Source organism: Hippoglossus hippoglossus, chromosome 20, assembly GCF_009819705.1.
Source record: "Hippoglossus hippoglossus isolate fHipHip1 chromosome 20, fHipHip1.pri, whole genome shotgun sequence".
NCBI classification, from domain to species: Eukaryota; Metazoa; Chordata; class Actinopteri; order Pleuronectiformes; family Pleuronectidae; genus Hippoglossus; species Hippoglossus hippoglossus.
The window spans coordinates 4,267,965-4,279,032 of NC_047170.1; the positions used below are offsets into that span (position 1 = coordinate 4,267,965).

Sequence of the window (11,068 nt, forward strand, 5' to 3'; positions counted from 1 at the left end):
AGATTTGTGATTCCCGTCTCTAAACAAACTGCCAGGACCGAAGTGCTCCGCTTGTTGCTGTGTGCACACAAGTCACAGTCTGCCACGTTGGGTGAAATACTTTGTTCTAATAATGGCTGTTGAATTCTTCTACATTGTACAAGCATCACTTAGGCAATTCCATTTTGAATTGGGGTGGTTGGCCGAATGTCGCAAAAAAATTTACAGCTAAAGCAATACGCATTGCAAGATACAACTCTGTCATTTTTGGTGAACCAGCCCTTTAACAGCAAAAATTGTTTTATTTTTTGCAAAGTAAACTAATTCAGTGAAAAGTCCCAAATAAACAATGTACCAGTTTGTCTCACAACATGTCCTGCCCCCCCCTTCTCTTCCCCCGTGACACAGAAGCTCACAGCCTCTTACTGACGACATTAATCTTTCAAAACTGGGCACAAATGCATCATGTCATAAATTAGCAATTGCTGCGCCTGATGGTAAATTTTTCATCCCCCACTACCCACGTAGCAGAAAGGGTGATTTTCAGGCTGATACCAGCTTAAACCTTAAATTATAAAACATTCTGGTTTTCACCACACGTCACACAAGCAGGAGGGAAAGTGTATTTATGTGGAATTATTTTCCCCAGCGTATTAATACACATTTGGTGCTCTAGTGGGTATTTGGTGAGTTGTGAGATTTGAACAAGGTAAACTGTAGTGTGTGTGTGTTTGTCTGTGTGTTAATGGTAACAAAGGAAGATATGTCAGGTTTTGGATACGCACACTATTTGGGAGTATGATTCATTGTTGATTTTTCATGGGATTTTTTGACAATAAGAATCATATGGAAGTTAATTTATAAAAGGTATCTGGGTGATGACAATAATCGCAATATCAATAGTTTTGAATGTAGTCAGATTTATGAAATGTTTTGCTATCAAAAGCTAGGACTTAACTTTTAGGGATATTATGATTTGCTCATCGATACCGACAGATATTAACATTTTATGATTTTATTGTTGGCCATAATCACACAGCCTGAGCTACTCCAAAAACAAATGTAGGAATTTAGAACCAAACAAACTAAGTGTAATAATAGTAAAATCCTTGTTTGCTGACGCCCATCTTTGCACATGAGCGACTGTGTTTTCACTGACGGCGCAGAAAACACCCAGTAGTGGGATTAGAGAAAAAATAAAATGTGTTACTACATCCAGGATAAATTAAGTAAGTGAGGTTGTGGTTTGGGAGAAAAGGTTATTTGACGCTAAAAGCTGTGACCTCTGGAGAAGGTTCAAGAGCAACAGCTCACACACCAAGCTTTGAAACAGCCCTGGTTGTAACATGATCTAAAACTTTTCCCCATTGTTCATCGGTTGAGGTCAAAAAGCACAAGGGTGAATCATGAAATAAATAAAAAGTCACTTTTAATGGAAGTTTTTCTTTCACACTCACAATCAAGCTTATAGTCTGATCACAGAGAGATGTTGGACATTCACCCAGAACAAGACACACACACACACACACACACACACACCAGTCAGTTTTATCAGACAAAAATATATATATACATATATATTTGAAATCTTTACAATAAGCTTGAATCATGAAATGTACACAGAGGAGTGTGCACACCTACAGTCAAACACTGAATTGTTTTACTCCTCAAGTCCTTTTTTGTACCCTGGTGTCAGTGTAAAATTCTTTTTTAAGCAATGACAACTTTTTGTGAGTTTTTTTTTACAAATGTGCAAATAAGACAGATTTGGAATCCTTCAGCGCTCAGTGTAAAAGTCCAGGATCCTCAGGAGCAGCAGTGGAGCTCGTCCTCCACCTCAGTCCTGCCCTCTCTCAAGCTTCAACACAGCTTCTCGCTGCTTCGCCTTTCATTTTCAAGTAAAGTGCTCCTCTAGCAAAAAAAACCACGGCATGATATCAGTCTCGTATTTTTTCGCCACTGGTTAAAAAGGAAAAAAAAAACATAAACCCAGATGTCCAATGGACAAAAAACATGGGAATGTCTTTTAAAAAGGGGAAAAAGCCAACGATTGAGAGGCAGTCCTGTTTGGCTGTGGAGAGGTGACAGTCACCTGGTTCCCAGCAGGAAGTCATACAAACTCCAGTTTGCCATGGCCACTGTACATCCCCCAGTGCACTAGAGAAAGGATCTTGTCATTGCTCAGTTCGGCCTGTCGCATCTTGTCGCAGGTCAGACAGCAGTTTTCGTGGCCCGTGACCGGCACCATGCACTCTAGGTCCAGCTTGGCCACGTGGCCCTTCTTGGTGTGGTGGCCGTGGAAGCTGTAGTGGAGCCGCGATAGCATCTGTTGCCGCTGGTCCTGCAGCCGCTTGTTCTCGCTGCGCAGCATTCGCAACGCCAGCATGATGAGCAGCACCAGGATGAGGCCGCCGGCGATGGGCACGGCGATCACCGCCGCCCGGAACCACACCTCCTTGGCCGAGGCCAGCTCCTGGACCCGCGTCACCAGGTTCCTGTTGTTGCTGTCGGGCTGGAACCTATCTGTGAACACAGAGATAAACATCTGTTCAAATACACGCTCATTCCTTAACAATGCTCCACAACATTATAAAACAGATTCACGGCATGTGGCTGATTTCAGTGCAAGTCATCGTGTTTGCTGCTCATAGCTTAATGAGAAGGTTTCCCTGCTTCTGCTCTACAGTTAAACCAGAAACCACAGAGAAAGAGAAAATAAGAGCGCGAGAAAGTGAGAAAGGGCAGCAGGGGTAAAAACAAATGAGTCACCTTGTCCTGACTCGAGAGCCAGAAATTAATTTGAACTAATAAACTATAGTCTGCTCTGGTCGGGGTCACAACAGAAACCCCCCCAGGACAGCTCCCCTTCTCCTACATCTCTCTATGCACCCTTTCATAAGTCTGCGAGCTAGTGTTCTTGCCCAACATGCAGACTTGTCGGGGAATATTCGTTCTACGAGGCACATTCCTACTCAGTGGGAAAATTACATGGTGCACACATAATAAAAAAAAGAGCATATCTGATCTCTGTCCAAGTGCTTAAGGTAAACTGGCTTTTCCCTGCCTTCCCAGGCACAGAGCTGGATCCCATTAAAAGTCAAATTGAAGTTTTGTAAAGCTGGGAATTAGCAAAAAAAAATAAGTTAGTGGGGGGCAAGGGTGGGCTGCATGTCCATAAACAGCAAAGTATTTGAAGAACCCTGCCGCTCAACTTATTGCTCCTGGAGCAGGAAAGAGGAAAATGGTGAATATTTGCTGAAGAGGAATCATTAATCCCCCCAGAGAGGCAAATCATTTTAAAACCAGCTGAAGAGCATTTCATATTTCAGTTGCAGTGAAAAACAAACATCGCTGACAGCCAGTGATTCAGCCGTGCGTTCTTTTTTCTCTTTACCTGTCGAGTCCCTAGTGTGTGCCAGGTCGTGCAGGCCTCTGTAGTTGCACATGTCGTCGTGGCAGCACTCCAGCGTCGTGGACAAGGCCCCGCTGAGGGCGTCCGCGACTCTCGAGCTGCTGCCGCCACTGCAGATGTCCACGGCGTTGGCGATGGGGTCTAAACAGCCGTGGGTGAGCGGCGAGTTTGCATTGAGCGGGTCTAGGACCTTGGTGAAGCAGGCGTTCAGTTCGGATTTGCACATGTATCCGGTGGCTACGCAGTGCGGGGCGTCACAGTAACACCTTATTTCTCCTGGAAATGCAGAGAGGGTAAAAAGAGAACGGGTTAGGGAAACTTAACACTCAAGTAAAAAAGTTATGAACTTTAAAACTATAAAAACAATCGGAGACGTCACACGGTGGACTGTGGAGCGGGATTGTCAGGATTCAGGCAGGTCATGTTCCCAAAATGGGAAACAGAGACCCTCAAAGATCCTTGTACAGGTTCATTACATTACAGATATCAAGATGTTGAAGATTCTGCTCTGTGTAGTTTTGATTCACGGTTTAGTTCGCTCCCTGTTATATGCCTGTAGTTTTGTCATGTCATCTAATCTATTTCCAGATTACATTTTACCAGACTCATTCTTATCTAATCCAGCCAACAAGTCTCCAGCGTGGTTTAGAAAGCCCCCGCTCTGCCTCTACATCCTGCAGTAACACAGAGATATCAGACCTTGTGGGAATATTTCACACTACTGCACAAACTCAGCAGCTCTCCCCTCATTGAAGAGCTTCTCATGCTCCTTTTTGTCTGCATTATAAAACAGGAACTGCAAGCTCATAATTAGTGGTTTGTTTGCCAAAGTCAATTTCTTTTTCGACCCAAATGGAAACTTGCTTACAAAGAGGGGGAGGAGGGGGAACGGCAGCGGCACAGGAGTTCCCCCCCCAAAGCATTACTTGCGGTCAGGACTTGCCTGGGGGAGTGGGGGGTGAGCAGGGTGCGCTGAGGTCCCATCTACAGAGCTCCCAGCAACCTTATCATTATGGGCTGCCTGCTTTTACACGGGCCCACTCATTAGTTCATCCACAGCTTCTTTTTTTAAATTTTAAACTAAATCCAGGCCAAGGATCTGCCCTGACAAATCCTAACTTAACATTTTCTTGAAAGAACTTATGTGTGGGCTTATTTTGTTACCGTTGCGTCACAGGACAATATACCTGAATGTTGTGTGCTCCTTTAACATGAGTTGCAGTGATTATTTTTGAATGAAAATGGGTGTAAACAGCAGCCTTACTACTATAAAGGCTCCCTAAGCAAAGAAATAAAAAAAAGTCTTCTCTTGCTTTTCCATTTCCTACTATGAAAATATGACGCTCAAACTACAGCATGTTTGTTCTGAATGTTTCAGAAACAAACTGGGGTCCCCACGGTGGCCGTGGCCCTTGTGAATGCACCAACTCGCAGAGCAGGGGCACATTCATCAGATCAGTGTTTTCCCTATGAGGGATTGGAGCAGCGGGGCCCAGGCAGGTCATTTGGAGAATATTTCATTAGTGAGGAGAGGCCCCTTTGTGGGCTGGGGGAGAGGGGAGGGCGGTGGAGGGGGGGGGACAGGCCGGGCACTGAGGCTTTTTAGACCCTGCTCAGTCTTGTATGAATGGCAGTCAGCTCCAAAACGCGAGTTAAACATGAGTTACACAAGTGACACAGGGCAGTTATTTGGGCTTGATTGTGTTGGAGGACTCATAATAATGTCTCAGAGTTTTGACTGGAAAATAAGCTGATGTACTTAGAGGACAAAACGCATTTGTACAAGTCTGAACCTGTGTTGTTGTTGTTGTTTCCATTGGGTTATTTAAGGATTTTAACACAAAAATGTGTGTTGATGGTTTAAACAATTTTTTAGTAAATCCAACTCCACAAACTTACTGAACTCAAGAGCAAGTTAATTGAAGTGAGTTGAGTTTGATTGCGTCTGTAGTTTAATCCAAGTGTTTCCTTTAATGGGATTAAAGTGGTTCATTCAACATTTCAGTGCGCTTTACAGGAAAACTGGCATTAGTGCAGATTGAGTAGCTGAGCGGAATTTTTAAAAAGTCGAAGTTGTATCGCTTTTAAATAACAAATGCGGATTTAAAAAACATTAAATATGATTTAGGTATTTTAACAAAACCGATATTGATCGTTTAAAAAAACAACTAAATCACTTAAGTCAAACTCAAGGACTCACGTTGAGCAAAACAGTGAAGAGTTGGTTTTGTCTTATGGAAATAAATACAATTGTCTCAACTAATTTCTGCAGATTGATTCGAGTCGTTTTCTTGAATGAGGTTATAAGTTGTTTTAATGCAGCTAATTATAGATTCCAGAAGACATTTCGCCTCAGATCTGGAGAAGAGTGGGTGAGGTTTGACTCCAGTCTTGTTATGGTACTTTGAGATGATGTCAAATCGGGTTTAAAGCGGCCCAACGAACACATGCATGCGTGTGTGGATGTACCTTTAGTGAGAAGGACAGCCATGGCACAGAGCTCCAGTTGTAGCCAGATGGAAATGAAACTGGACTGTCGATCCATTTACAGCAAGTTACTGCGCAGAGACTAACACTCCTCGTATATCCAGTAGCGAGGGTCCGCCGGGCGAAGAGCCGCAACACGAACACCTTTACATGGAGCTCACGGACAAACCCGAGGCATTCCTGCTCCGGAGCTCGCTCACAATCCGCACGGACACACCGAGCGCCTCGCTGTTCTCCCCGGGTCCGGTCCTCAGCCGCATGGAGGCGGAGAAGTCAGCGGAGAATGTTTTTTGGGTTTTTTTTAAAGGCGGCCCGACATTACCGGAGAGCGGAAAAAAGAAAAAACACTGCGTCTCCTTCTTCTTCTTCTTGTGGCTCAAGCCGAAAGTTCAGAAAACAGAAAGATGGTGAAATGTACTCCGTTAAAAACAGCGCGCTGCGGTTCACAGGGGTCTCCGGTGGTCCTCCGCTGCCTGAGAGTGCGGCCGCTCACCGGGAAGCATCACTTTGTTTTGCTGGACAAATGTCGGACACACTGGGACGTCTCCTCCGCAGCTGAGGCTCAGTCTGTCTCCGTCTCTCTCCGATCAGACCAGGGCTAGCGCCACTAATAGCTGTCGGAGCTCCGCCCCCCGCGCCCTGATTGGTCCCAACCGCGAGAGGGACGTCAGTCAGGGCACGTCACGACGCTGCGTCCGGTGCACCTTTTCAAAATACAGCAGAGTAAACAGGCAGTGAAGACCCTTTTATAACAGGATGACGGAAACTAAATAGAAAAGTGAAAATAAATGATATGATAGTATTTATAAAGTATTTAATCCAGCTATGAAGTGGGTTCTAAGCATGTGGTTTGTTTCAGTAAAAATAAGATTAAATCAAATGTCAAAAGTACATAATTTGCAGTTATCAGTGCAGAAAAGGCAAAAGATTCTAGACACACAGCCGGGGTTCTGATGATTTAATGGCGGAATAATACAACTTATTGTTTATAAATGTCTATATGTCCCTAGGTCTATACGAATATACACATCTGTCGATGCTGTCTACTATGTCTATTTTTTCATATTTGCACATGAATCTGGGAGACACGCAATTTCGTTGTGCTGTGCACTTGTTGTTGTATGTTGTGAACGAGAATAAAGTTCACTTTGACTAAAATAATGATTGTTAAATGTTTACCTGACCTACATCACCACACTGTTTATCTACACCCATGTGTACATTTCTCTTTTGTCACGAAATGCAGACCTACTCTTGAAAGCTGCAGCTTTAAGTTACATCGCACACTTCTATATAATGGATATATAATATTAAATAGAAATTATTTTATATGTATAATATGTTAAGTGAAAAGTTTCGTCAGTGCAGTCAAAGCTCCTCATAAACATTGTTTTCAGACTTGCACGTCAGTTCTGTTTGATCACAGGTAGCTTTGATGACTTTTTCTTTGAAGGGACAGACTTTTACTTTCTAAGCCACGTCACCCATTTTCCTGTCTCATTCTCTCTGTCTCCGTCTGACTTGATGACTCGGGTCAAACCAATCCCTTCATTCATCATCCTGAAATCCCGTAATACAATATTCCACACATCACCACTGGAGCCGGTCTCTCCACCAGGTTAACAAAGTGTCCACAGAGCTCACTGAGACTGTCCTCTGTCTGAATAATACAGAGTGTGGACATGTAGACTCTCGGTAGTGATGTCATTTAATTTAATATGGAGACATTTTGAAATATATTCCAACAAGCATGTGTCAAATATGACACCAACTTTCTTTATCTCTATAGTGACCATGGTTACAGTTCAAAGTAAATGAAGAAACACATAGTTTTACGAAACAAACCGCTGCTGCTGCTGCCGCGGACAGGAGGAGACAGCCGCTCACACAAATTAGCAATCCATGGCGCCACCGCGACACAGACACACACACACGCACGCACACACACACACGCACACACACATTCTTTGCCCTTTAACAATCGGCAATGCAAAACACAACGTGCGATCTGTATCAGCGCCAACTGCTACAAGAGACTTGAGAAAAGCACATAAGGATACAAATGACATATTATTATATTATTTGTAGTATTATTATTAGTATTATTACAGTGAAACTGAGAAACACAATGCACCTCGTTGAAAGAGTAGAGCCAGTGTGTGTGTTTGTGTGCGTGTTTGTGTGCGTGTGCGTGCGTGTGTGTGTCTCCGGGCCTTAACTGTGTCCACCAGACAACAGGATGAGGACACACACAGCTCGAGGGAACACAACACAATCTACACGCTGCAATTACTGTCATTATCCGCAGTTACACACACAGGCGCCAGTCCAACGTTGCGTCATCCATGTGTGCACCGAGAAGAAGTGCACGAGAAGCGGCGGGACAGATGTTTTAGAGCCGGATCACTTGAGGTGCGTGACTTACTTTGGTCTCCATCAGTTTCACTGATACTGGCTGTAATAGTAGTCTTGTTTTCAGAGCACATGCACGCGCCTGGGAACAGCTAGAGGCCCTTAATGTGCAATTTACTATGACGTGCACCCATGATCAGAGCATGAAGGTTTTAAAACATGTGACATGTTCGTTCACATATGATCAGAAATGTCCCAGTGAAAACAAACGGTCTCCTCAGGCCTGTACATGTGGTGGCTGGATCAACATCGCCATCTAGTGGTCAAATATCCTAATCTGTGTATCAGGGCCAGTATGTCACCAACCTCCTCAAGCCCAAGATCAGTGTTTAATTCCAAATGTAAACCGAGGTCTAGTATATGGGTCAAGTTCCAAAAAGCTGAATCCTACATTTCCCATGATGCATTTTCATGTAGTCTATTCTTAAAGCGTTGGTGTATAAGCGTCTTACATTCAGCACATTTGGTTTGTAATGCATTGTATTCGAAATGTCACTGAAACATCACGACAGCTGCTTTCAGACATGACCTGGAGTCTGGACATTCGGTGAGGACGCAAACATCCGAGTCAGTTGCGTCCAAAAAACATTTCAGAACTTTTCCTGCCAGCCCCCATGTGATGCATGTGAAACTGAAAAAAAAACAGAAATCCCAAAACAATACAAATATCTCAGGATAAAGAAAGAGGCACCACACACAATGATTACGTCAACTACAACACAGGATTTCCAGAGCTGACTATATACATTGTGCCTCAGAATAAGAGTAGTGGTCCCTATATGGCCAAGAAACTGAGCCTAATGAATAAGATCAGGTGAGTGGCCCTCTACTCCATTTCTATTCTGACTATACCCAAGAAGAAACGTGCAGCTTGACACAGGCTATTTAAGAGAAGGGAAACAAAACTGTGTGTGTTTCCATGCTGAGAGGATGAGCGTCAACAAGCTTTCGGGAGGAGGGTGGTGGGGGGGGGGGGTTTGTGTAAGTGGCCTTTCAGGGAGTGATTACACCCCACGGGCTGTGTCTGGTTTCACACATTAGGAGACGCTTGTAGGTGTGACACGGCAGAGACAGTGGGGACTTTGCCTAACAAAAGGAACCCTGCGGGCCGGGCCAACGACGGCTGTAGGTGGCTGCTGAGAGGGTGGAGGGGGGGTGAGGTGGGGGGGGTCAGAAGTCAAGTCTACCTGAGATAGTGGACATCAAGAAGTACATTTAACCTTAAACACCCCCGCCCCCCCCCTCAGCTTTGAAACAACTCTTTCAATGGAGTCACAACTGACTTGAAAAAAAAGAATCTATTTGTGCACAGTCATCCCAAATGTGAAGATCCAAGCCCGGAGGCCGTCCCCCCTCCGTGATGCAGGAGGCCGAGGAGCAGGTCAGACAGACTTCCTGCGACACCTCCCGGCTTCCCCTCCTCTCTTTGATGTGAGCCATATCAAGGTCTGTGAAGAAACCAGCCAGAGGAGGCAGACTGTCTCCATCCTCTGTCATCCGCTTTCTTCTCCTCTCTTCCTCTGCATCAGGGGGTGGAGGGGTTGATGTGGCGTGCCGGGTTCAGCAGGTCCGCGGGCTGGCAGACGAGCAGGGAGCCCGGTGGAGCCCAGCAGCTTTTGATGTCCCACACCGGGGTCACGTCTTGGGCCGGGCAGGAGTGCTCACGCAGACGTTATCTGAGAGTTCTTCAACACAGGAAACTGACGGCGCCCACCTTGTTTCATGTGGAGAATTAATTCAGCCCTGCTCTGTGCTCTTATCATCCTCACGGAGAGATGACTCGGCAGATAATGTGTGTTTGATCATGACCAGGGGCTGATTATCAAGCTCAGCTGCACCATGGTGGAGTGTGAGCTGACTATAAAGTATTCTTATTCTTTTTTTTTTTTTTACATTATTACAATTTCCGAGTAAATAACTCATGGATCTGGATGAAAAATAACGATTATATTTCTATCTTTAAATCTATTAGTGGACTTATATCTATGAGTGTGTGTAGTTTGGTGCAGCTTGATTTCATTTAAGGGGAAAGGTCAACCAGATTGAGAGGTAGTGCTGCATGGCGGAGTGTGAGCTGACATGTTGTTATTCCGCTGAAGAATTTACTCAGTTTAAAGGTTTTTAAACCTAATAAATAAAACAGATCTGGAGCTAAATAAACTCTTTTCATGTGAAATGATTCCAGATCCTCTGCTGTTTATTAAAGGCAGTAATTTACCACGTCAGTTTGGCTAAATGCAGTAAGAGTATTGCACATGTAAACTGTAAACTTATCCGCAGCAGCTGTTAAATAAAGTTTAGTGGTGGGTTTTGTTTTCCCTTCTCCTATATTAAAGTGGAAGATTTAATTGCAAATTAAGTCAGTTTATTATGTTTTTGACCATGTTACGTTTTGTTTGTTGGTTGTTTTTCTTCATTTGTTTGTTCGCAGGATCACACATAAACTGCTGAGCAGATTTCCATGAAATTCGGTGGAGGGACGGGACGGGGGCCAAGAAAGAACCCATTATATTTTTGCCAGGATCCAGGATTCTGTTTATCACTTCCTTCAACATTGCGAAACGGGACTTTTCTTTCTCCATTTCACCAATTCCGAGGGAGTACTTCATGGTTCTTAGTGGGGGGAAAAAAAACAATCCAACCTTTAGGAGACTGATTTCTATGAGTGTGTGTAATTTGGTGTGGGGTTGATTGGATTTAAGGGCTTTGGGGGAGGTATGTGTTCTACTGAGTGCCACAAGATAAAAGTCTTACTCTCCCTTACTCCTCCATAACATG

At 44.2% G+C, this 11,068-nt stretch overlaps 1 protein-coding gene across 1 annotated transcript; it reads right to left on the reverse strand.

Annotated features, from left to right (window-relative positions):
- Positions 1 to 1,391: 1,391 nt before the first annotated feature.
- bambia (BMP and activin membrane-bound inhibitor (Xenopus laevis) homolog a) lies at positions 1,392 to 6,475 on the reverse strand. The gene is made up of 3 exons (XM_034572667.1): positions 5,861 to 6,475; positions 3,374 to 3,667; positions 1,392 to 2,502 (listed from the first exon to the last, which is right to left on the reverse strand). The coding sequence occupies exons 1-3, from the start codon at positions 5,934 to 5,936 to the stop codon at positions 2,090 to 2,092; spliced, it is 783 nt and encodes a 260-aa protein (XP_034428558.1). The 5' UTR covers positions 5,937 to 6,475; the 3' UTR covers positions 1,392 to 2,089.
- Between the last annotated feature and the right edge of the window lie 4,593 nt (positions 6,476 to 11,068).

Coding starts and splice junctions, on each gene's coding strand:
- bambia (XM_034572667.1), bottom strand. CDS start 5,936: ATGGATCGACAGTCCAGTTTCATTTCCATCTGGCTACAACTGGAGCTC. Junction 3,668..5,860: donor GGCTGTCCTTCTCACTAAAG/GTACATCCACAC, acceptor CTGCATTTCCAG/GAGAAATAAGGTGTTACTGT. Junction 2,503..3,373: donor ACACACTAGGGACTCGACAG/GTAAAGAGAAAA, acceptor CTGTGTTCACAG/ATAGGTTCCAGCCCGACAGC.